At 49.4% G+C, this 25,524-nt stretch overlaps 1 protein-coding gene across 7 annotated transcripts in view; it reads left to right on the top strand.

Moving 5' to 3' along the window:
- The window catches only part of Gpr161 (G protein-coupled receptor 161), a 47,150-nt gene that overhangs the window by 14,277 nt on the left and 7,349 nt on the right, over window positions 1–25,524 (top strand). For 4 of the 7 annotated variants that reach the window (XM_075988481.1, XM_075988480.1, XM_075988482.1 and 1 more), the window contains 5 exons: window positions 8,997–9,164; window positions 9,759–10,176; window positions 14,898–15,622; window positions 21,743–21,847; window positions 23,090–23,209. In XM_075988481.1, the coding sequence (XP_075844596.1) occupies window positions 9,803–10,176; window positions 14,898–15,622; window positions 21,743–21,847; window positions 23,090–23,209 (1,324 nt within the window). In that variant the 5' untranslated portion in view covers window positions 8,997–9,164; window positions 9,759–9,802. The remainder of the gene's footprint in view (window positions 1–8,996; window positions 9,165–9,758; window positions 10,177–14,897; window positions 15,623–21,742; window positions 21,848–23,089; window positions 23,210–25,524) is intronic. The other 3 variants (XM_075988485.1, XM_075988486.1, XM_075988484.1) reach the window with 1 other exon arrangement.

The raw sequence follows: 25,524 nt of genomic DNA on the forward strand, positions 1-25,524 counted from the left end.
GGAATGAAGACTTTCTCTGCCATGGATGCCCAGAATCTTCTGTTTCCCGGAAGCGCTTGGACCTGGGTATCTGGAGTGAGCTGTCTTCCTTACATCCTCCCCTGTCTGTTTGTGGGTCTAGGGGAGGCCGAGATGGACTTTCCAGACTATGTGGTGACCATGCTAATTGGTAAACCTGGGCTGTCCGAAGGCAGCTACGACAGTTGCTGCTAGCCAGGCCCGGGAAAGGGGCCACTAAATGTTCCCTTCCGAGAGGACAGCTTGGCATGGGACTGAGTTTTCCTCAGACTTTCTAACCAGACACAACAGAAGCAGCAAACATATTTTTAACCCGAAGCTGAGTTTTGTTTTTACCTTATAACTCACTCCAGTGTCTGAGGTACAGGGTACAGTTTCATAGAGAGACTCGGCCTTGAAGTCGTGGAGAAGGTGTCGGATGCCTGGAGCTGGAATTACGGGGGTTGTGAGCCACCTGATGTGGACCTTAGAAACCAAACTCGGGGTTCTGGAAGCCAGCTACTCTGAACTGCTGAGCTGTCTTCCAGCCCCAGGCTTTTTTTTTTCTTTATGGCTTCCCTCAGTCTGTGAGACAGCAAAGTTAAGGTGAAGACATACAGATTCTTTTTTTTATATATATATTTATTTTTATTGAGAAAAGGAAGAAAAAAAAAACAAGTTTCCACCTCCTCCCAGCCTCCCATTTCCCTCCCCCTCCTCCCACCCTTCTCCCCCTCCTCCCACCCTTCTCCCCCTCATCCCACTCCTCTCCCCCTCCCTCTCCAGTCCAAAGAGCAGTCAGGGTTCCCTGCCCTGTGGTAAGTCCTAGGTCCTCCCCCCTCTGTCCATATCTAGGAAGGTGAACATCCAAACTGGCTAGGCTCCCACAAAGCCAGCACATTGCGTAGGATCAAAACCCCATGCCATTGTCCTTGGCTTCTCATCAGCCCTCATTGTTCGCCATGTTCAGAGAGTCCGGTTTTATCCCATGCTTTTTCAGTCACAGTCCAGCTGGCCTTGGTGAGCTCCCAGTAGATCAGCCCCACCGTCTCAGTGGGTGGGTGCATCCCTCGTGGTCCCGACTTCTTTGCTCATGTTCTCCCTCCTTCTGCTCCTCATTGGGACCTTGGGAGCTCAGTCCAGTGCTCCAGTGTGGGTCTCTGGACAGACAGATTCTTAAAGAGGCTTTTATTGTGGCTAAATACACAAATGCATGTGGCCTAAGATTTGCTGTCTTGATTGTTTCTCAGTGTGCAGTCCTGTGGTAGCAACTCCGTGCATATTGTTGTGCAGTCCTTCCGTCCACCCCTGGAGAACTTGGGTGGCAGGGAAACCTGGACCCACTGAGCAGTGATTGATTGACGGCCCCTGCCTGTCTTCTCGAACCCCAGCAGCCACCATTCTGCCTTCTGTTTTCAGGATTTTTTCCCCTGTTTTTGGAGACAGAGTCTTCCTGTGTAGCCCGGGCTGGCCCTCCACTTTCAATCTGCTGTATCACCATCCTCCGCACACATCATGTAAGTGGAGTCACAACCGCACTGGCTCCTGTGACTAGCCTGCCCCATCTACAGTGTCCTTGGCCTAATCTGTGCTGTAGTATACATTAAAATATCCTCCTTCATCTTAAGTCTGAATCAAATATTGTAGCACACGATGTTTTACTTACGTAATAGTACATTAGTGGGCATTTGGATGGCTTCCATGTCTTAGCTGTTGTGCATAAGGCTGTTTGGAACACGGAAGCACCAATCTCTTGGAGACTTTGCCTTCTGTTCTTCTTAGTGTCATCATTAGTCACGCGGATCATGGTGTGTGTGTGTGTGTGTGTGTGTGTGTGTGTGTGTGTGTGTGTGTGTAGTACGGAGGACAACCTTGTGGGTTCCCGGAATAGAACTCAGATAGCAGACATGTGATACCCATGCCTTTACCTGTGGATCTGTCTTGTAGGTCTTGCTTTCAGCTCTGGATCACACAGTAATGCTCTCTATTGGATTATCTGTTTATTTAATTTTACATACATTGGTAGTCTGCCTGCATGTATCTCTGTGTGAGGGTGTCAGATCTTGGAGTTACAGACAGTTGTTAGCTGCCATGTGGGTGCTAGGAATTGAACCCGAGTCCTCTGGAAGAACAGTCAGTGCTCTTAACCACTGAGCCATCTCTCCAGCCCCTGCACTGAGTTTTTTAGGAACTCTTTTCTACACTGGTGCTACCATTTCACATTCATCACCAGTAGTCTCAAGGCCCATTTTTCTTTTTCTTTTTAAATGTTTTTTCCAAATTTAATTTAAATTAGTTTCCAAATAGTTATTATTATTTGGAAACAGAGCTTCATTATGTCAGCTTCAGTGGTCTGGAACTCAGTGTAGAGCAGGCTAGCCTTGAATCATAGAAATCCCCTGGCCTCTGCCTCCCCGGTGCTGGGATTAAAGGTGTGCATCACCATGCCCAGAGAGATACAGTTTTTCCACATCATTTCATCACCAACACTTGGTTTCTCCATTTCTGTTTGTTAACGAGTGGAAGATCTCTTTGTGGTTCTGTAACTTATTGGTGAAGTTGAGCATTTGCTCCTAGCTGCTTGCTTTCTTTGCAGAAACACTGCTCAAGTCTTTTACGTGATTTCCACTTAGGTTGATTGCATTTTTGTTCTTGGACTTTTAGGTATATGTTATGTATTCTGAATATTAATGCCCTATCAGATACATAATTTTTTTCTACTTCTGTGGGATTTCTTTTTATTCTGTTGAGTAAAAAGTGAGTATATTAGCCAGGCATAGTGGTGCACATCTTTAATCCCAGCATTCCAGAGGCAGAGATAGGTGGATCTCTGAGTAGGAGGCCAGCCTGATTTACAAAGTGAGTTCCAAGACAGCTAGGGCTGCTACACAGAGAAACCATGTCTGGTGTGTGTGTGTGTGTGTGTGTGTGTGTGTGTGGTGTATTTTTTGGATGCATACAGTTTTAAAAAATTCAGGAAATAGAATTTTTCTATTTCTCTATGTCTCTCTGTCTCTCTCACAGAGAGATGGCAGGGGTGAGGGAGGGGAGAGACAGGGAGTGTGTCTGTTTCTGGTTCTCTCTCTCACTGTGGCCTATGCCTTTGGTATCCTGTCCATGATCTCATTGTCATGAATTCAATGTCATGAATTCGTGTATTTTTTCATTATCCCAAGCCCTCGACCTCCTTCTATGTATTATTAGTTTGTTTCTTCTCTTTCAATGAAGTTATCTAACAAATAGATTTATTAAAAATCATCAACTCTTTATTCACTCATTCCCCAAACAGGAGACTATTCCAAGAAGGTGATAAGCTTCAATAAGAGCAGCTTGAAAACAAAAGGCACGTAGCCTGGCTGCTGAATCTCTGCAGTGGTGGATTCATGTGTGAGATGTGTGAAAGGAGCCGAGGCTAGACCAGGTAGACTCTCACGTGTCATGGTGAGTGGACAGGTTCAAGGTTAGTTGGCAGCCACAGAAACAGCTTGTCGAGGTAAGCTTAGTTACCTTTAACCTTTCTCAGCCCATTTCCTGTTTTCCTGCATGGGTACTTGTATGGACCCAGGCACTATTTTAGGGACTGTACAAATATTGACTCACTGACAAGCCCTAGAACAGGCACTCCTTTCTCCTCTACTTTACAGATGGAAACCGATGTCCGGAGAGGTTAAGTAGCAAGTCAAGAGCCTGAGTCTGGACAGATACTGAACAGGCACACTTCTTAATGCTCTCATAGAGAGGGGTCATTGTGGCAGAAGCTAGCAAAGACCCCTAAACCAGAGACTCCCAGCTTGGTGTCGAAGGATGCTACAAAGTGTTGCTGACAGTGTTTCTGTCCAGCAATTCAGAAGGAGACCACAAGGTCATGGGGGTTCCCATGCTTGCTCCTTTCTTTCCCTTACTGTAGTTTCCCAAGCAGACCAGAGTGCAGATCTAATTCACACCAAGAGGTTTTGAACAAGCGCATAACTGGCTTTGTGGGACCCAGTGGGGGTGCAAAGCAAAGCACTGAACACTGTAGCTAACTCTGGGAAGGCCAGTGGGGGCTCGTCTGCTCAGGGTGACCTAGGCCATTTTCCTGTCCCTGCTATCTTTAGACTGACTTTCATGGGGCTGCCACAGCATGTGAAGGGAGACTGGGGAGAGTGCTCTTTCTACACGTAGGTATGGAGACCAGGGACCCTGTGATCCCTTTCTGACTGCTGTTGAGCTGTGTGGCCTAGTTTGTGGGTGGTACACTCCTTTCAGTTACCTGAAGTACAAACAAGGTGGTTATTAGACCCTTCTCCCTGGCTCCACCCACCCCCAGCTGCTGTGATTGATGTACATAGGTGCTTTGAGGTGCACAGCTGACGAGCCTCTGGGAGGATGATGAAAATAGCACTGTGACCTCTCTGGGGCTTGTCTGAAGCGATGCTTCGGAATAGTTCCTTACCTGGGGGATATCTGAGCATCTCACGTGTTTATCTGTTTGCATTTCATTCCCTTAAATGAAGGCCTCTGTGGTCCTAGCTTTTCAGGATGGCCAGTGCTTCCTAAAATGGGTCGTAGGATATGTGGGGTAGGCATGAAGGGGAAGGTCCCATCTGAGAGGGAGAGACTAGCTCCAGGAAGGCTAGGAGGAGGAAATGAGCATGACCTCACTCAGGGAGTACCCAGAGTTATCAGAAAAGAACTTTCTGGGGGGATGGAGAGATGGCTCAGAGGTTAAGAGCACTGACTACTCTTCCAAAGGTCCTGAGGTCAATTTCCAGCAACCACATGGAGGCTCACAACCATCTGTAATGATGTCTGGTGCCCTCTTCTGGTCTACAGGCACACATGCAGGCAGGACACTGCACGTAGTAAATACATTTTTAAAAAAGAAAGAAAAGAACTTTCTGCCAAAACGAACTTATTTTCTTTGCAGCTAAACTCCAGAGCAGACAACTCCCATCTTGTCCCATCTAGTAGCCCATTGTTAGGGAAGTATTACGAGTCCTGCCTCCCTTATCCTCATGGTGCCCACCTATTCTTTCCAGTCTCTCCGGCTGTCCCTTGATGGTCCTTCCTGGAAGTAGGGAGGTGTTTTAGGATTTCTATTGCTGCGATAAAACACCATGAGCAAAAGTAACTTGGGGAAGTAACAGCCCATCATTAAGAGAAGTCAGGGCAGAATCAAGCAGGGTTGGAACCTGGAGACAGGAACTGAAGCAAAAGCCGTGGGATAACATTGCTTTCTGACTCGCTTCTCACAGTTTGCTCAGCCTGCTTTCTTATATCTCCCAGGACCACTAGCCCATGGTGGCACCACCTCCAGTGGCAATCATTAATCAGGAACGTGCCTCATAGACCTCCCCATAGGCCACCCTGGTGAAGACATTTCCTCAGCTGAGGTCCCCTCTTTCCAAATGATTCCAGCGCATGTCAAGTTGACAGCACACTCACCAGCATGGGTCATCACTTCTGTCTCAGTGTGCATGTGGACTGTGACATGGCTCTTCTGACCCTACAGATACCCCTACTGAACAGCTTTCCAACACTTTCATGGAAGGGCAATCCATGAGTCCAAGAAGAGAAGGATAAGGAAGTTTCCAGAAGGCAGCTGAAGTAGCAGAGCTGTGTCTGAAGAGTTGGCGTCAACTTGGCAAAGAGGTAGACTCTTGACATGTTGAATGCAGATCATGATGTGTTAGGAAATTAGTCAGGGCTGAGTTTCAAGTGACAGAAACTTATGGAAATTTGCATAAGTAGGGGGCAGGGACAGTCTGCGTAGGTAACTGAGAAAAACAAGATTTTAGAATCACAGCTCTTGCATGAGCATTTGCAGATGTGTTAGCCCACATCTTGTCCCTTTCTCTCCCTAAGGCGCCGCACAGTGCGCTCACTCTCAGCTTCATTTCCTGGTCCGCCTTTTCTACACGGTGTCCGAGTGACCAGCTGATGCAAAGCAACACTCTTGTTGTGTCAGACAATAGAGCCCCTTGGCTGACTAGTCTGTCCCTAACACTTTCACCCAAAGTCCTGAACCTGGAGTTCTGTCATCCCCACACCAGCGACTGGGAGCAGCTTCACCCTAAATCAGGGACTGACCTCTGGAGCTGGAGATGATGCTGGATTTGCCCCAGTGAGAAAATGAACAGCCCGTTTACAAAGCAGAATGAGGCTAAACTGTTGTTGGCAAGGGCAGGCTTGCACCAGACGTTACAGGTGCTGGACACAAATTCCATCCTCACAATTCCAGCTTGTGGAATATTAATGTCATTTCATTGGCAAGGAAGCGGAAGTCAGTGGTTTACCTATGGTTGTGGCTCTAACGTGGAAAGGCTAGGTTTTATTTACCCCGGGGCTGTCTGGTGTTGAAGTCTGCATGTGGTCTCAGCTCCTAGCCCCTGGTCCTCACAGACTAAGGCAGCAAAGATGGAGCAGGAAATGCAAGCCAACCATAGCCAGAATTCTAAGGAAGACCAAGAGGCAGGGTCACAAAACAGCCAAATTTAGAATCACGGAAGAGAGAAGTGGTGATTCTGTCCTGGGGCTCGAGTCTCGGAGTGTTTGTGCTGGAATCATCACACAGATACCGTCTCTGCACTCTCTAGCATGGCCTTGTGTTTTATTAAAAAAAGGGGGGGATATTGCTCTCTGTCTTGAGTGACAAGGTTTGGCTTTGGATGACTCAAGGCTGTAGCCAATAGTCTAAGGCAGTGGATGGTTTACTGTCTTTGGGAATGGGTGGCTAGACTAAAGGTAGTTCCCAGTGAGAAGCAGCTACCCTTGCATCTGTGCCCTTAGAGGTAAAGGCTGCCAGCCTTCCTGGGACTTTAGCGCTTTCAGGAATGGTTGCTGACCACGCATTGACACTTCACCCGTGTTCCTTCAGGAGCACTGGGTTGTTGGTCAGAGCTGCGTGCGAGCTCGAAAGCACCTTTGTGTCTGGCAGCAGCGGGTGCTCAGGAGAGCAGAAATGTGAGTCACACTGGAATGTGCTGCTATGCAATGGGCCCCAGCTTGTCAGGCCCCTGGGAGAGCTGGCTCTCAGCCAGGAAGCCTGTGATGGCTGGGGCCTTCTGAATCCTCTCTCTGGTTCTTTAATGTCTCAGTGGGGAGGAATCTGCTGGGGCTTGCGCCTGCCAACTCCAGACCTACTGGCAGAGACTAAAAATGTGGATTTCCCTGGGTGGGCACCTCTCACCCACATTCCTCCTTTCCCTCTTGGGGAAGGTTGGACTGGGAGACCTGAGGGACCCCTGTCAGCTGCAATTCTCTCATTTTGCAGTCACTGGCGAGTTTGCTAATAGGACCTGTGGAGGCTCCCTTGGTCTCATCTCCTGGGCTGGAAGCTTTGCATCCACTTTTATTCTCTCCGAGGCTGCCTTTATGATGTTGACTCTCTATGAAAGTCATTCTCCACCAGAGTTATTCAGTGGCCCGCTGTGTGGCAGTGGCCTGGCCAGGGCCTAGGGACATGTAATCCAAGTCTGTGTCCTGAGGACTTACTCATTTGTAAAAGCTTTCACTCCAGATACATCTTTAAGGGTTTCTGTGTTCAATTAGACAGGAGGGGAAAAAATTAAAGGTGGTCTCCCTATGGAACTTTCTATGTAGACCAGGCTGGCCTCAGACTCACAGAGATCCACCTGCCTCTGCACCCTGAGTGCTGGGATTAAAGGTGTGGGTCAACACTGGCCATCTCAAGTCTGTTTTCTTAACCATCACGTTATAGCTATTGCAGCTGGCTCAAGAAGGATATGCTTATATCAAGGCTTTGTTTTGAGATGCCAGCTAATAAATCTACTTAGAGGCAACAAAATCCGCAACTTGGCAGCTAAAGGTGAAAACCAGAAAGAACCTTGCAGAAATACATACCTGTAATCGGCATACCCTCAAAGCATCTTCATGACACAACGCAGGGGAACTAAGACATTGCATAACTGGATCAATATTCAGAATATCTTAGCGGCTTGGAGATATGGGCTGACATGCACAGCACGAGCTTCAGAAGAAATAATGCTTGTGCTTAGCTTTAGAAACACTAATTCCATATGTGCAAGACCGGGGACATCTGTTTTCACAGTAATTTGTATTCTATAAACTTTGCATAGAATAATTGACCACATGCTTACATAAGCCCAACAGGGTGATATAATCACTACAAAATAAATGTATTCTTAGAGTAAATACTGGAAGGTCATTGGTCCTGATCCTGAAGAAGACTGACTCTTTGTACTTGGTTGGTATTGGCTAGGCTATATACAGAATGGTACATTCAATCACGAATCAGAAGGGTTGTAGGCATCTGTGAGCCAATGCAAAACGTGGGGGGATCTTATCTTAATAACGGCTCTAGATACCATGGTGACAAATGATTGGGACCTGGAGAGATAATGAGATAAAGAAGGCTGTCCTGTGGATGAGGGCTGTGTTACTTAGTACTGCTCTAGACAGCACTGCTGAGGTAGGGCTCCCTGGACTGCTCTAGACAGCATGGCTGAGGTCAGGTTCCCCAGACTGCTCTAGACAGCATGGCTGAGGTCAGGCTCCCTGGACTGCTCTAGACAGCATGGCTGAGGTCGGGTTCCCCAGACTGCTCTAGACAGCATGGAGAAAGCTGTCTTCCTTTCTTTTTGGTGCTTTCCATTCATGGACAATGAGAGCAGGTAGGAAAAGCGATTTGTGAAAGCTTTTTTTTTTTTTTTTTTTTTTTTTTGGCTGATTAAAGTAGATGGAAAGTTCTGGAGAAACATTAGTTCACATATTTCCCGAGGGCAGGGATCCTACCTAGTAGACAGTAAATCTGTGTAGGCCAATATGGTGTCTTCTTGTCCCCATCTACAACTCCTCCTCCCTTCCTTGCCTCCACCGAGTATAAGGAGTGCAATCATCCTGTTCCGGTGTTAACCCTGATTGACTGACCCTGCTCAGAAACTCAGAATTGTTATTTAGATAATCTTGTGGTCATATTTAATGAGTGTGCAGTCAGCCGGGATGTCAAAGTGTAGGTTTCGATTCTTTGGCTGCAGGTGGATCCAGCCCTTGGGAACTCCTGCCTGATGATGGTTTTGCCAGTTGAAAACCCACGCCAAGGAGCAAGGCTCCAGAGCAGCAGTCTGCAAAATGGCCCACGGAGCATACTTAAGACAAGCCGTCTGTCCCTCTGGCTGCTTGTTTAAAGTACAGATTTCAGCTAGGTATAGCTCAGTGCTGGATGATTGCCTGGTATATGCAGATGCTGGGCTCGGCGCTCAGCACTGGATGAGAAATTTGAAAGGGGTGGGGGTGGGGGTGGGGATGAGCGATGTTGTACTTCAGAGTTTCGGAGGTTTTAGTCCTAACGGGGGAGGGGGGGTGGTGGCAATGGCCCATTGTTGGGGGCATGTGACAAGCTGTGCCTCACAGTGACGTACATGGTAAAGGAGAGCCGCTTCCCTCACAGCTGTCAGTATGGAAAAGAGGAAGAGGCAGGATCCCATAATCCTCTCTGAAGTGTATATCCCTGATGAACTAAAACCTCCCATGGGGCCTTGCATCCTAACTGCCTCTTCATGGTGCCAGGCTACTACAGGGAGTTAGATGGAGACAGTAGTCAACTCTAGAGTCAGGAAGATGTTAAAAAAAAGCCTTGTAGAGGTTTCATAGGAAAGACTGCCCAAGAGACTCCAAGCAGTTGGTCAGCATGAGGTACAAGGACTCAGCCCCGCTAAGCCTCAGCTCCCTCTTTCTTAAAGTGCAGTGATGTGGTCTGATGGGTCTCTCCCACCCCCGGTCCCACCTTCTCTCCACAGCCGTCCAGCATGCTCTGCTCACCGCATCCCGAGGGGCACTGACCATGAGCCTCAACTCCTCCCTCGACTACAGGAAGGAGTTGAGCAACCTCACTGCAGCGGAGGAGGGTGGTGAAGGGGGTGTGGTCGCCGAGTTCGTCGCCATCATCATCATCACCGTGTTCGTCTGCCTGGGCAACTTAGTCATTGTAGTCACTTTGTACAAGAAGTCCTACCTCCTGACCCTCAGCAACAAGTTTGTCTTCAGCCTGACCCTGTCCAACTTCCTGCTGTCCGTGCTGGTGCTGCCCTTCGTGGTGACTAGCTCCATCCGGAGGGAATGGATCTTTGGCGTGGTCTGGTGCAACTTCTCGGCTCTTCTCTACCTTCTGATCAGCTCGGCCAGCATGCTCACCCTCGGGGTCATTGCCATCGACCGGTGAGTTTGCATCAGACTTGGGGATTGATGACTCACGGAGTGAGGGATCTCTGATCCACACTCACTCCAGATGAGTTTGTTCCTGGGGAGGGCACTAGAAGAGTCTTCCTAAGGAGAGTGCGCTGACTGAATTCTGTCTTTAGCGCCTTAGCCAGAGCCTTTCTCATTGTATCTGTCTATGCTTTTATGTCTAGCCAAGTGTCACATACGATGTTGTGGCAGCGGGTGACAGATGGTCTATTTGATACCATATAGCGTGGTGTGCAGCTCATCTTACATCTAAGCTGTGTATCAATAGTCTGTAATGTCTTCTGCATAACCAAATCAGCAAATGGCAGGGCTCAGAAAGAATGTATCCCTGTTGTCAGTGATGCACAGCTGTAAACTTTATTTTATTTTGTTTTTTTAAAAGAAGGTTCATTACTTCAAAAAATAAGACAAAACCCCCAGGATTCTCTAGTTCTTGTTTTACACACTAAACAAGGGCCAAGGAGAGCGGAATTGCTGGAGTAGGAACTGAGTCCGGTCTTCAGACTCGGCCACTCCTCCCTGCTCTGTGCTTGACAGGTCTTGCTTTGGCCTCTGTCCCATCTTGACTGGGACCTCAATCGAAAGCCCCCTGTACTCCTTTGTTCTGTGAAGACAGGCCAGGACAGGCCGAGGGAGCAGTGGGAAGGCAGACAATCTAGGGAATGGTGGTATCCGGAGAAGCCCAGCACACGTCTTCAGTCTGTATTGACCCTGCCCGAGGTGCAACTGAGACTGAGGTCAGATGCCGATGGCCACACTGCTTAGCTGCGCCTCAGGTTCTCGGAGTCCTGCCAGCCTTGTGCTGGCCGGTGTAGCTATACATGTGTCAGTGGGACTTGTCAGCAGGTTCCCAGCCCTCAGTTCTGGGTTGTTTCAGTCATCATACACAAGAGCTGGATTTCCTCCTCCTCTTTTCTTCTTCTTCTTCTTCTTCTTCTTCTTCTTCTTCTTCTTCTTCTTCTTCTTCTTCTTCTTCTTCTTCCTTCTTCCTTCTTCCTTCTTCCTTCTTCCTTTTCTTTCTTTTTTGGTTTTTCAAGACAGAGTTTCTCTGTAGATTTGGAACCTGTCCTGGAACTAGCTGTTGTAGACCAGGCTGGCCTTGAACTCACAGAGATCCTCCTGTCTCTGCATCCCGAGTGCTGGGATTAAAGACATGCGCCACCACTGCCCTGCTGAGCTGGACATCTTGAAATCAAAGAGAGTGGAGTCAAGGTCTGTGTGCTTTTCTGGAAACTGGGAAGGTTACTGTGGGGAGGGTCAGGGAAACATAGAGGGCATTAGTCAGAGATGTTGTCACAGGCTGACACAAAGTCTCCAGACTCTTGGGAACATGATTATTTGGGTTGGACTGGCTGCCCTGAGTCCAGCGATGCTGGACCCCAAAGCTGGATTTTTGTTTTCCCCATGGCTTTGTAGAGAATGTGGAATGAATAAGTCAAAATGATTTTATTAGCATCTCCAAATGTCCATTTATCCCAGTAATAAAAACATCATAAATCAAAAGAATGAATAGACACTCACGGTCTAGCCTGCCAGGGACGTCACTGCAGGCTTCTCGTGTATCTGCCTCTAGTACTATTTTAGTTGTCTGCAGTACTATTTTATATATATATTTTTTAGATTTATATATTTTATATGTATGAGTGTTTTGCCTGCAGTGGTCAGAAGAGGGCATCAGATTCCCTAGAACTAGAGTTATGAACATTGTAAATCACTAGCTGGGTACCATGAACCAAACCCAGGTCCTTTGCAAGAACAACAAGTGTTCTTAACCACTGAGCGATTAATCTCTCTGGCTGCCCTATAGTACATCTTAAAAAAAAATTATCTCATTTTTAATTATGTGCCTGTGTGTTGTGCGCATGTGTGTATGTGTGTGCATGCATATGTGTGTTGTGTGTCTGTGTGTGTATGTGTGTGCTTGCGTATGTGTGTTGTGTGTCTGTGTGTATATGTGTATGTGTGTTGTTTGCATGTGTGTATGTGTGTGCATGCATATGTGTGTTGTGTGTGTGTATATGTGTGTGCATGCATATGTGTGTTGTGTGCATGTGTGTATATGTGTGTACATGTGTATGTGTGTCTTGTGTGTGCAGGTACAGGTGCCCAAAGAAGCTAGTTGAAGATATTGGATTCTCTGGATCTGGAGTCACAGGTGGTTGTGAGTCACACAGTAGCTGCTGGGAACTGAACCCTGGTTCCTTTGCAAGAGTAGCAAGCACGGAGCCGCCTGTCTCTCCTGACCAGCAGTACATGTTTTTGCCATGGGTTCATGACATGTGAGGGCCTACGCTCTGCTTTTTCATATAACATGTTGTATAAACATTACCTTGGAGAATGTACTGCTAGTGCTCACATGTTACCTTGTCTGGGATGGACTCTGACTTATATTTCAGGACCCTAGTACTGGATTTAGGTGGTACATGGCTCCCTGTAGTGCTGAGGTGACCCTGTCCATTTGTGGAATTTCTGTCTCTTCAGTCAAAGTGAAACACACACTTTCAAGATACTTGGAGAAAGACAAGGGGCTTTCCAAAAGTTACACAGATGTGCTGGTATCCCACCAAGATGATTGCATCACACACACACACACACACACACACACACACACACACACACACACACGAGCTTGGAAGTTTGCTGGCAGTAGAGAAAATCAGATCTCATTGGCATTTTACTCTCTTTAAAAAAATAATAGTTTTTGAACAGTTATTTCTTGGCTAGTTCTTGGGTCCCATGGCGTGTGGATTGAGGCTAAGCCGCTCAGGTGCAGATGAAAGTTGGTTCCCTATGTGCCCGAGCAGCACTGTCTGCACTTGGTTATAGCGTCAGCGGTCCGCAGGGGTAGCTCCAGGAAGATGCTAATTGCTTCCTTCCCTCTGGGCTCGTTAAGTGAAGGTGAGAATGTCAAGTCCCAGGCCACCAGAATGCTCATCAGCAGTTCACCTGTGCCAGGGCTGGGGGCATTTGCTGGATGTCCCTAAAGGCTGTCGGTGCTGTCAGAATGCAGCGGAAGACAAGACAGAATGGGGTAGAGGTGCCCAGGGTGTATGACACGGATGTAGTGTCTGGGGGTCAGAAACCAGGTGATCGGGTCGGACACAGGCGGATTCACCACCTGGCTGGAGCTTCAGTCCTCACAGCCGGGTCCCCAGGTCATTCACTGGAGCAGCTGTGAGTGGAGAAGGGGCTGCCTTACGATGGTGGCGACTTACCAAGACCTGGTTGTTTTGAAGAAATAGCTCATCTCCCCCATCAACACAAGATGGCTTCACCGTGGCCTGGTCAGATCTTTATGACTAAGCTATGTTATGTTTTTTTAAAAAAAAATGGGTCTGGAGAGCTTGCTCAGCGGTTAAGAGTACTTATTTCGCTTGCAGAGGACCCAGGTACAACTCCCAGCACCCACATGGCAGCTCACAACTGTCTGTAACTCCAGCTCCAGGGGCTCTGACTCCCTCTTCTGACGGCTTCAGGCATCAGGCATACATGTGATACACATACATCTGTTCAGACAAAACACTCATGTGCATAAAGTAAAATAATCTAAAACTGAGAATTAAAAGAAAATTTAGTGTCTTTAGATATGTGAATGGCAAATACTATTTATTTTTATTTTTTATTAACAAACATTAGTGTAGATTGAAAATGTAAATTGACTGGACAAGTTGCCTCTTTATGGTAGTATGCGATAGAGGGAGACAAGGGGAGGAAAGGGGGGAAGGATACAGAAATCAGAGACACATGAAGCTGCATGCGGAAGGGCATCCCTTTACTTTCAGCACTCTGGACTCAGAGGCAGGAGGATCTCTGTGAGTTCCAGGCCAGCCTGGTCTACAGAGTGAGTTCCAGGCCAGCCAGGCCTACATCATAAAGAGACCCTGCCTGAAATGTTTTCTACAAGCAATATAGAAAACAGTGGCATTGGTCATGACTTTTACGGTCACATTTTACATAACTGTCATGAACCAGACATATTCATTATAGTGTCAACATTTAGCTTAGCTTACTTTTGAGACAGCACTACTAATCTCTGCTCTCCAGATGTTCACAGTGATGCGGAAGTGTAAGCCAAATAAACCCTTTCCTTCTCAAGTTGTTTTGGTTGGTTATGGTGTTTATCATAGCGACAGAAAGCAAACGAGGGTGGTCCCTGAGGAGAATCGCTGAGTATGCAATAGGATGTCCCTCAAGGATAGCTGGATTCCTTTTTTTAATTGTTTTTATTGAGCTATGCATTTTTCTCCACTCCCCTCTTTTCCTCCCCTCTTCCCTTCTACCCTCTCCTGTGATCCCCCACGCTCCCAATTTACCCAGGAGATCTTGTCTTTTTCACCTTCCTGTGGAGATCCCTGTGTCTCTCGTAGGGTCCTCTTTGTTGGCTAGGTTCTCTGGGGTTGTGTACTGTAGGTTGGTTTTTCTTTGCTCTGTGTCTAAATACCACTTATGAGCGCGTACATGTTATATTATAGCTGACTTCTTAAACACAGAAGGCTTTGATGTGCTGACCTGCGCACAGGCCATGTCCTTGCTAGTGGACAGCTGTGCAGCATGGTGTAGTGAAGGTGTCTTTTTCAGAAGCCTTCGCAACGTAAAGGTTAGTTGGGAGAAGTGCAAGAGTCCCCGCCCAAGAGAGTAGGGCATCCTGCCTCCCTGTAAGTTGTCTCTCACCGCCCTCACCTTTTTTCTAGCTATTATGCTGTCCTGTATCCCATGGTGTACCCCATGAAGATCACAGGGAACCGAGCCGTGATGGCGCTCGTCTACATCTGGCTTCACTCCCTCATTGGCTGCCTGCCACCGCTCTTTGGTTGGTCCTCGGTGGAGTTTGATGACTTCAAGTGGATGTGTGTGGCTGCGTGGCACCGGGAGCCTGGCTACACCGTCTTCTGGCAGATCTGGTGCGCCCTGGTCCCCTTTCTCATCATGCTCGTGTGCTATGGCTTCATCTTCCGTGTGGCCAGGGTCAAGGCCCGAAAAGTGCACTGTGGCTCGGTGGTCATCGTGGAGGAGGATACGCAGAGGAGTGGGAGGAAGAATTCCAGCACCTCCACTTCCTCCTCGGGCAGCAGGAGGAACGCTTTTCAAGGCGTGGTCTACTCCGCTAACCAGTGCAAAGCCCTCATCACCATTCTGGTGGTCCTGGGAGCCTTCATGATCACCTGGGGCCCCTACATGGTTGTCATTACCTCAGAGGCGCTCTGGGGGAAGAACTACGTCTCCCCAGCCCTGGAGACTTGGGCCACGTGGCTGTCCTTCACCAGTGCCATCTGCCACCCTCTCATCTATGGGCTCTGGAACAAGACGGTGCGCAAAGAGCTCCTGGGCATGTGCTTTGGGGACCGTTACTACCGGGAGCCATTTGTGCAGCGACAGAGGACCTCCAGGCTCTTCAGCATTTCCAACAGGATCACAGGTAATTTGCGGACCGCCACCCCCGGGCAGATGTCACCCGGGGTCCCTCTCAGTTACTAAGGGTCTGTCAGTGTAGCGGTTCTCAGGAGGACTGTGGCCTCAAGGCTCAAGACCCAGATTTCCTGGTGGGAAGGGGCCACCCCAGAGTAGCCATGGTGACTCCCACTTAGCTGCCGAAGGAGCATGTCGAGTAGGAGGCGGGAATCACTGTTGGTACACATCCCCAGAGAACGAGACAGGAGGCGTTGTGCTTTGGAAACCTGTTTTCTGGAACCCTAGCCAGGCCCTCACGGTCTGGAGGGGATAGCCACTTCTTCACTGCAGAAGGAAGAATCGGAGCCTTGGGCCAGGCTGCCTGCTCCCCTGGCCAACATCTCCTTGAGTGTCACCACTCTCGGATGCTCTGTCTGGGCTGCAGTGGCTCACTTAGCCTGTCCCTCCTCTCAAACACTTGTCACCTTGAGCTTTCTCTCCCAGGCCAGGGGTTTCTTCTGATGGCCACTGGTAATCTGTTGTTTGTGTGTTTATTGGGGGTGGTTATCAGTGCCAAACATAGCCTCCATCCAAGTGTCATTGTCCTGTGCTCAGAGCTACTCTATACGGAGGACACACACACCATGACACCAATGGCAACTAGCATTTGTTGTGATGCCCTTGACAAGTCCCACAGGAGTTGCTCTAGTCAGAGGTTAGACTTTGTTTTTCAGCTTTAAAAAAAATTATATATATATATATATATATATATATATATATATATATATATATATATAAACGTGAGTTGGAAAAACAGTATAGGGAGCTTCCCATCGTGTTATCAACGTACATAACTGCAGTACAAGATCAGCCCTAGAGTCCCACACGTTATACCTCAGCCCTGCCTGGACCCTTCTGTGGAGGGTTGGTCAGGTCTTTTGTAGAGTGCTGGTACACATCCCCAGATGGCGCTCGAAATGATGCACATTTTGGGCAAGAATGCTGCCGGAGTGGTGGGATCCTGTTCCCGCCTCAGGTTAGGAGCGCATATGTCGTCGTATCTTATTGTTACTGAGTTACCCTGGCCTCTTGTTCAGGTGTGGGCTGTCAGCCTTTTCCACTCAGGGCTGTCTCCGCTGTAATCAGCACAGATGCTAGCGGAGAGGCCTTGAGACTGGCTCCCACCCACTGATTCTGACTTACACTGGTATATCTTGCTCACTGTGGTGTGGTTATGTTGTCCTGAAGTGAAGGTAGTTGGGATTTTAGAGCCACGCTGAGCTAAGGAAGCTATTGGAAAGAGACTCCAAGAGCACCTTTATAACGCAGCTTGCTTTGAACCATCAGCTCCTGAATAATGACACTGAGACTTCTTATTAATTATGAAAGCTTGGCCTTATCTTAGACTTGTCCCCGCCTACCTCTTAAGACTTAAATTAACCCATTTATATGAATCTACATTCTGCCACATGGCATTATGTGGCATTAATTGAGAGGTATTAACCCTCTCAATACCATATGCCCTAGTTCCTCCAAGCCTTGGTGGCAAATCTCCTTCCTCAGATTCTTTCCCTGAGTTCCTCTCTCTCTCTGGAAGTCCTGCCTGTCCTTTCCTGCCTAGCTGTTGGCCATTCAGCTCTTTATTGAACCAATGAGAAGGTACCCTAGGCAGGTGAGGAAGAACAATGATGCATCTTCACACAATATACAAAACGATTATCCCAACACACCTCCTTCAGCCCGTAGCTCTCACTTCTTGCCAGATAACTAAGACCTACTTAGTCTCTCTCTCTCTCCTCTTACGGAAATAGAGATCCTCCACCTTCACCCTCAACAGGGCAGAAGACACGGCTTTTGTTGCCTGTGAACACTCAGGGCCAGAGATGACGAGATGCCCTGCCGTGTGCCAGTGCCACACATCGGTTGACTGATCTACCTTGTGGACTAGTGGAGAGCTATGTCTGGACAGGGGACATCTGGTGATTTTTCTTTTGACCATAGGAAGGAAAACGATCTCCATTTATTAGTCGGAAGTGCCCGCCCCTTGTCATTTACAAACTCATGTTCCCAAGTGTGACTCGAGCCAGAAGGTACATTCAGTGCTTGGCTGCATTTTATTGGTGACTTTATTGGCTCAGAGTTTATAATAGCTTGTCTCCTTGGCAGAAGCCAATAGATGTTTTCTATTCCATCGGAGCTAAGAATAACGAAGGGAAAAATGAGGACAGAGAAGGGCAGAGGCAAGAGTAGACAGAACAGAAAGGAGCATCCGTTTCTTGGCCAAGATTTACTGTGTGAATTGTTTCTGACTGGCCTGGAAAGGACTACCAAGCTGTGGCAGCCATCGAAAACACCAGCTGTGGTTGGGTTGGCAGACCCAAAGCCATTGGCGGTCTGAGGCTCATTTAGGGAAAAGCAGCCTTGTGGTTGATAGGTCCTTAATCCTTGGCTTCTCCAGGCCTGGGAGTGGGCAGTTGCTCTTGCTCCTCTCGTAGAGTCTGGCTGTAGGAGGTCAGTTAGCCATATTAATAATGTAGGGACTGGGGAAAGACAGAATACAGGTCTATTCCAAGTACACACTCTCTGGCTGTTCTTGCCAGCAATGCCCACTGTCTTCCAGATCAGGAGGGGCACTCCTGAGCCTCCATGCAGAGCCCTCTGCTCAGCCAGGCTTTTCGGACCTTACCATTGCCCTCTACACCCAGGGCTTCGAAATGCAGCTGAGTCCTGAACCCAGATTACCTCCCTTGCCCTTAATCGACTTTCAAGCTTGCTCTCCATTCTTGGGGAAGGCAGGAGCCCTGGTATTCGCAAGGGGAACAGTAGATGGCTGGTCAGATGGAGGCCCTGCCATGTTTTTGGTACATTCGTACAGTACATGAAAAGCTGCCACCTAAGAAGTCATTAACTGGAATTATCGGTGGTCCTGGTAATTCTTGCAGAAGCAGAATTCTACACATGCCTGGAATGTCCCTCGTACATGACAGAAGGTGTTCACCCGTAATCACTGGCATACTGGCTGTCACCGAGCCACCAAGCCCTTTTGCTTCTGAGGTCTCATTACCAGATTCCCACGGTGACTGGTTGGGTTCTCTGGGAGTAGAGATCTCCAGGGCACTGGAAGCTGTCCGGAGTGCTACCTCCTGGTGGGTAGGGCAGCCACAAAGTGGAGGTTGCTCCCTCCTGCAGAAGGTGAGCTGAGCCCTAACTTTCAGTTGGATGCTAAACTGATAAAAACTGATGGGGGCTCCTGGCAGAGGGAGGAGAGCAAAGACTGTAGGAGAAAGGTCGAGAAGAACTAAACAGCTCTTTTGCTCAGCTCAGCCCTGGGGCCCAAGGACAGCCCCTGTGCCCCAAATATGAAGACACCTGGTGACGGAGGACAGAGCTGTCTAGTTATCTTCTGGGAAAGCGGGTTCCATCTGTCATTCACTCAGAAGACAGCATGTATCACAGCCTTCTTGGAAGGTCTGGGGTGGTGGTGGGCCTGGATGGGGGGGGTGCTGGAGGGGGTGGGGTAAGTACCACCGAGGCCTTTGAGTTTTCCTCCTTCCCTTTTCTAAATGTCGTCCAGTTTGTTAAATTCCTGCTGCACCTTGGAACCCTGCCCTGCCCTTCAGTGTCTGATACGCACAGACTCCTTTTATTTCTGATTCTTGGGGAGCAAACCTGGTCCCTGGGCCTGGCCTAAGGGTTAGATGTGGCCCGTTCCCGTGGGATATGGTGATGTCCCATGGAATCTCAGGGTAACTTGTCTACTCTTCGGAGGGAATGCTTCGCCGCAGAGCCACAGTGGTCTGGCTCAAACCATCCCTCTCACTAGAGGAGACCAACACACGCGTTCCTGGCTTTTGCCACAGCCTCAGAGATGGCGTCCAAACACACTGTGGCTCCCACCATCCTAGTGGGCAGGAGATGGCCCTGAGGGGCTCCACTCCTTGCAACAGGCCTTCTGTTGAGCATAGCCGTGTCGAGAGGCCCATATGGCAGAGGGGAAAAGCAGGTCCCGGGGAGACATGGGGGTCTTCTTTGATTTCAGCCCTGTAACTAACCCTGAGTTCAGCAGCTGCGTGCGTGGAAAGGTTCTGAGAGAAGGTGGCTGTCGCTACGCACCTCCTCAGCCTCGCCATCCCCTCCGTGACTCTCGGGAAGAAAGGGAAGAGTATAGGATGTCCTTCCAGGACAGGAGAGAGCTGCCCCAGGAAGCACAAGGGCAAGACCAGCGCGCAGGAGGGGCCAAACTCGCTATTAAACCAAGACCATCCCCCCGCCACGTTTTTATTTATTTGTTTTCGTTTTGTGAATATGAGTGTTTTCTCTGTATCACGTGCCCACCTGATACGTCAGAAGCTAGATGAGGGCTTCGGATCCCTTGGCAGTGGGCTTCCAGAAAGTTCTGAGCCACGATGTATGTACTGGGAACTGAACCTAGATTTTCTGCAAGAGTAGCAAGTGCCGTTAACCTCTAGGCCACCACGGCAGCCCCGTGGCCATTCTTGAGATGACTGACCCCCTTCTGGGGTAAGAGCAACTTGTCCATTCATTGGGCCTCACCTTTCAACACTGTTGGTTTAGGGATTAAGTTCCCAGCAGAGGAACTTTTAGGGGGCAAAGTCTACCATACTGACCATTAAATCTATTAGCCCCGTTTGTAATTTCTAAGAGATTTTTATCTTCATATTTTTTAGTACTTGCCAGCTCTTCTTAATGGATTTTTTTGAACTTTACTAGGTACCCAATTATTTTTTAAAATTCTTTATTCATTTTACATATTAACCACAGTTCCCCCTCCCCTCCCTCCTCCTGCCCACTCCCTCTCATCCTCACCCCCATTCACCCCCTCAGAGAGGGTAAGGCCTCCCATAGGGCATTCAGCTAAGTCTGGCACATCAAGTTGAGGCAGGACCAGGTCTCTCCCCCCTGCATCAAGGCTGAGCAAGGCATCCACCATAGGGAATGGGCTCCAAAAAGCCAGTTCATGCACCAGAGATAAATTCTGGTCCCACTGCTGAGGGTCCCACAGACCAAGTCACACAACTGTCACTCACATGCAGGGGTCCCATATAGGTCCCCAAACTGTCAGTCCAGAGTCCACGAGCTCCCACTAGCTCGGATCAGCTGTCTCCGTGGGTGCCCAGTTCTTTTTAAGATCTCTGTCATCTCCCATCAGGTCTACGTCTCTCTCTTTTCTCTCTGTTTCTCACATGTCTGTTGTGCTAGGGACTGTCCTTGACTGTGTGGTGGTCCCTGCCATCCCTTCCACTTTGGAAGGAAGACACTAGGAAGCCTCCGGTGAGGTAGGCTCAGGAGGCTTCCTGGTTGTAGGGCGCTCCTTCGAGCCGTCTCCCTGGCTCCCTGCTCTCAGCGCCCACTTGTCTTTTCTGGTTCATTTTGCTGGGGAGCGTTCTCTCATAGGCTCTCATGGCTTCCTCAGTCTTACTGGTCCCTTTGCCCCTGATGTCTCAGTGCCACCGCTCCTGGTTTGTTCTCTCTGTTCTGCTGACGCAGGATGGGGTTCTGAGGCTGGGAAGAGCCCCAGCGGGGTCCAGCTGCTTCCTACAGAGACTGTCTGTGGAGCCCACGGTCTGTCGGGCAGTCTCCTGGGCCTGCAGTTCCCAAGCTTTAGCAGCTCTACATGAGGACGAGACTGTTTCCAGGCCTCTTCACCCACCTCAGTTCCTTTGTCTGGAGACACTCGGTTCTCCTTCCCAGGTCGCTCTTTCCTTCTGTCTTCATCCTTCCGCTTTGCTGCTTCTCCACAGACTCCACTTCTGGGAAGAGTTTTTAACTATTCAAATAGAAGTCCTGTGGGTTACATTTCTCGTGCGTGCCTGGAAGGCTTCCTCACATGACCGCTCACCTTCGCTTTCCCCTCCGTCTGTCGTGGAGGCTGACATGGGCAAGAAGGTTCCCCCTGGGGAGCTCAGTCTCTACAGAGTGGGAAAGGAACCAGGGTCAGAATCCGGGGAAGCAGCTGGGCGTGGCTGTCTTCCAGTGGGTCGGGAGTGAGATTTTGTAAGCGTCCAGAACGAAACTGGCAGCCAGGTCCTCTGGGAGCCGGAAACTGGAGAGTCAGTTGCCCAGGATAAAACAGATACCCACCTGAGCAGCCTGTGTTTATTCCATCGATGCCAACTTTGCCTTTCAGACTTGGGCCTGTCCCCACACCTCACGGCTCTCATGGCAGGCGGACAGTCCCTGGGGCACAGCAGCAGCACCGGTGACACTGGCTTCAGCTACTCCCAGGATTCAGGTACCATTCTTACCCTGAAAACCTCCCACTCGGTGTTAATTTGCTCTGTTAATTACTGCCTGGAGGCTCGCCCTTGCCCGAAGGGTGCCAGCTGCGCCTCTGTTCTCGTTTCTACTGAATGGGCCTCTCCGTTCCTTCTCTCCCTACCCTGTGGTGTGATGGTGAGGTTAAAAATACAGGAAAGCCTTCGGAAAGTTAAAATTTAAACAAGCCATGGTGGTGCACGCCTTCAATCCCAGCACTCAGGAGGCAGAGGCAGGCAGATCTTTGCGAGTTCGAGGCCAGCCAGGTCTACAGAGTGAGTTCCAGGGCAACCAGAGCTGTTACACAGAGAAACCCTGTCTTGAAAAACCATCATTAAAAAGAAAAAAAAAAGTAAAATTTGAAGAATCTTTGATTCTTTGCTTTGACACTACCTTATACTATACGTGACTGGCCAGACCCTGGAGGCCATCCCCCCAGGCTCTTGACCATCTTCCTCTCCCTGCACGTTTGTTGAGTGGCCCTGGCTGGGAACAATATGGTCAGAGGCTGGAAGCATCTCTTCATCCACTTAGTTCACAGATTTCTGTTGGAGACCTGACAACTTGGCTGCATCTGAGGCTGGTGCTCGTCAATGCTCTGGGCCTCAGAGGGAGAGGTTTTGAGTCCCCACAGAAGCAGCAACTCCAAGCTCTTCTCTCTCTGCACCCCTGGGAGCTTTTGTCTTTTTGGTTGTAAACCTCTACAAGCTGAGCCCTCTCCTCAGCCCCCATTGGGAGCTTTTGAAAAAATCTTGGGCTGTGGAGAGGTAGTTGTTAGTGCAGTCAGAACCAGGTAGTGCTCAGGGAGTGAATGATTTCTGCCTGAGGGTGGGGAGACAGTCTGGGGAGTAAGAGAGACAGCCTGCCTCCCTCCCTCCCTCCCTCCCTCCCTCCCTCCCTCCCTCCCTCCCTCCCTCTATCACTCCCTCCCTTCCTTCCTTCTTTCCTTCTTCCTACCTACCTTCTTCCCTCCCTCCCTCCCTCTTTCCTTCCTGCCTTCCTTCCTTGACAGTAGATTAGATTTACCTGGTCAGCTGGTGGTGTGGCAGCCCCGTCACTGTCTGTAAACTCCTGGGATGGATGAAATCTGCTTTGGGACAGTCATCTGAACCTGCCTGTGGGACTGAAGGCTGGCAGTCAGGGTCACGAGGCACTGGGCTGTGGGAGGACGAGGCCTTGGTGTCTGAACTACTTGTGCATGATCTGCCCTTTGCCGTAGGGACGGATGTGATGTTGCTGGAAGACCATGCGTCTGACGACAACCCTGCCCCCCACTGCACCTGCCCACCCAAGAGAAGGAGTTCCGTGACATTTGAGGACGAAGTAGAACAGATCAAAGGTTGGTTTGTGGGGCTGCTTCAGTAAAACACGTGGGCGAGGAGGGGATTTTAGCCACACCCTTCCCGCAGAATGTGCCAAGGCTTTGTCACCTCTGCCTCCTTACTGATGACGACAGCTCTACTGGTGCCACTGAGTCTTGAATTCTGAGGCATCTGACTCAGAGCGAGCAGCATCTAAGGTGGGACAAATGCAGCTGTAGACACATGGACATGCATGCACATACACACATACATACACACATGTGCACACACACATGCACGCAACACACATACATGCACACACGCATGCACATACACTCACACACACATATACATACACACATGCTCTCTTACACACACACACACACACACACACACGGAGATATGAGGAGAGCAAGAGAGCTCCGGAGACTGTGGAAATATGATCAGGGAGTGGAGGCCAACCTGCCATCCACAAGGACACAAGTCTGCTCACTGGGCATTCCTGCACTAACACCCAGCATGGGCTTTCCTGCACTAACACCCAGCATGGGCTTTCCTGCACTAACATCAACATGGGCTTTCCTGCTCTAACACCCAGCATGGGCTTTCCTGCTCTAACACCCAGCATGGGCATTCCTGCACTAACACCCAGCATGGGCTTTCCTGCTCTAACACCCAGCATGGGCATTCCTGCACTAACACCCAGCTTGGGCTTTCCTGCTCTAACACCCAGCATGGGCATTCCTGCACTAACACCCAGCATGGGCTTTCCTGCTCTAACACCCAGCATGGGCTTTCCTGCTCTAACACCCAGCATGGGCTTTCCTGCTCTAACACCCAGCATGGGCTTTCCTGCACTAACACCCAGCATGGGCATTCCTGCACTAACACCCAGCATGGGCATTCCTGCACTAACACCCAGCATGGGCTTTCCTGCACTAACATCCAGCATGGGCATTCCTGCTCTAACACCCAGCATGGGCTTTCCTGCACTAACACCCAGCATGGGCATTCCTGCACTAACACCCAGCATGGGCATTCCTGCACTAACACCCAGCATGGGCTTTCCTGCACTAACACCCAGCATGGGCTTTCCTGCACTAACACCCAGCATGGGCATTCCTGCACTAACACCCAGCATGGGCTTTCCTGCACTAACATCCAGCATGGGCTTTCCTGCTCTAACACCCAGCATGGGCTTTCCTGCTCTAACACCCAGCATGGGCTTTCCTGCACTAACACCCAGCATGGGCATTCCTGCACTAACACCCAGCATGGGCTTTCCTGCACTAACACCCAGCATGGGCTTTCCTGCACTAACACCCAGCATGGGCTTTCCTGCACTAACATCCAGCATCTGTGCTGCTTTGGGGTTGGGGTTAGTTTCCTACGCAGACATGCCAGGCAGACAATTGACAGAGGAACCGCTGAGGCTATTCGGGTATAAGAATCTCACCGAGTGAGACTACCATTGGCATAACAGAGCCTTGAGTCTGCTGAAGCCCAGAGTTTTAAGGTGTAAGTGCTGAGTATGAAAATAAATATGGACCCACTATTGGTCTCCTTGTACACTGTCCCATTCCCATCCAAACTGAGGGGAGAGGTGGTGGAGGGGAGAGGAGCTCAGAGGGGAATATACCAACCGAAGCATCTCCTCTGACCAAGTAGATTCACTCACAGAGCTAGCCGGATGCCTTGCGAGCTTCTATTACCTCTCTGCAGGATAAGGGGTCTAACTGCTTCACAGACCTCCCACCGGGAGTCAAGCCTTGCTCTCTGTGTCCTGGGGTGGGTAGATCTCAAAGCGCCCTCTGCTGGTCTGCTGCTAGGAGGGAACAATACCTCCTCCTCTGCTGTGTAGGGAGCCAGACAGGGATGCTAAAGTCTGTTCACTTCCTTCCCTCCTGTAGAGTGTTCTCCAGAAAATGTAAAGGGAGGAGAGGATCCCCCAAATACCCCGAGAGCTTAGGCAGTGAGGTCCATGATAGTTTTGCTCTGGTTTAGGAATTAAAAGCCACCTCCATTCCTCTTTCTATTCAGTGCAGGTGTGTGTACGTGTGTGTGTGGGGGGGGGGGGTGTCCCTAATCCCTCATAGGATGATAGAATTGTTGCTATCACTTCCAGACCCGAGGCTTTCCACCCTTAGGGAAGCTCTGAGTGAAATGGAGAGGAGGAGACGTGACATTTCTAAGTTCACAGCTACTTGCTAGGCTGTTCCAGGGAGGTGCGGGAAGAGAATTCTTTTGGAGACATAAAATAAAACGTTTTAGGAAGAATTCACTCATTCACTTGTCAGAGTAACCACGTGAAGAAAGAGATTTCTTCTCTTTATAGATGAGGAAACTAAATCAG

The sequence above is a fragment of the Microtus pennsylvanicus genome, chromosome 10, assembly GCF_037038515.1.
Source record: "Microtus pennsylvanicus isolate mMicPen1 chromosome 10, mMicPen1.hap1, whole genome shotgun sequence".
Classification (NCBI taxonomy): Eukaryota; Metazoa; Chordata; class Mammalia; order Rodentia; family Cricetidae; genus Microtus; species Microtus pennsylvanicus.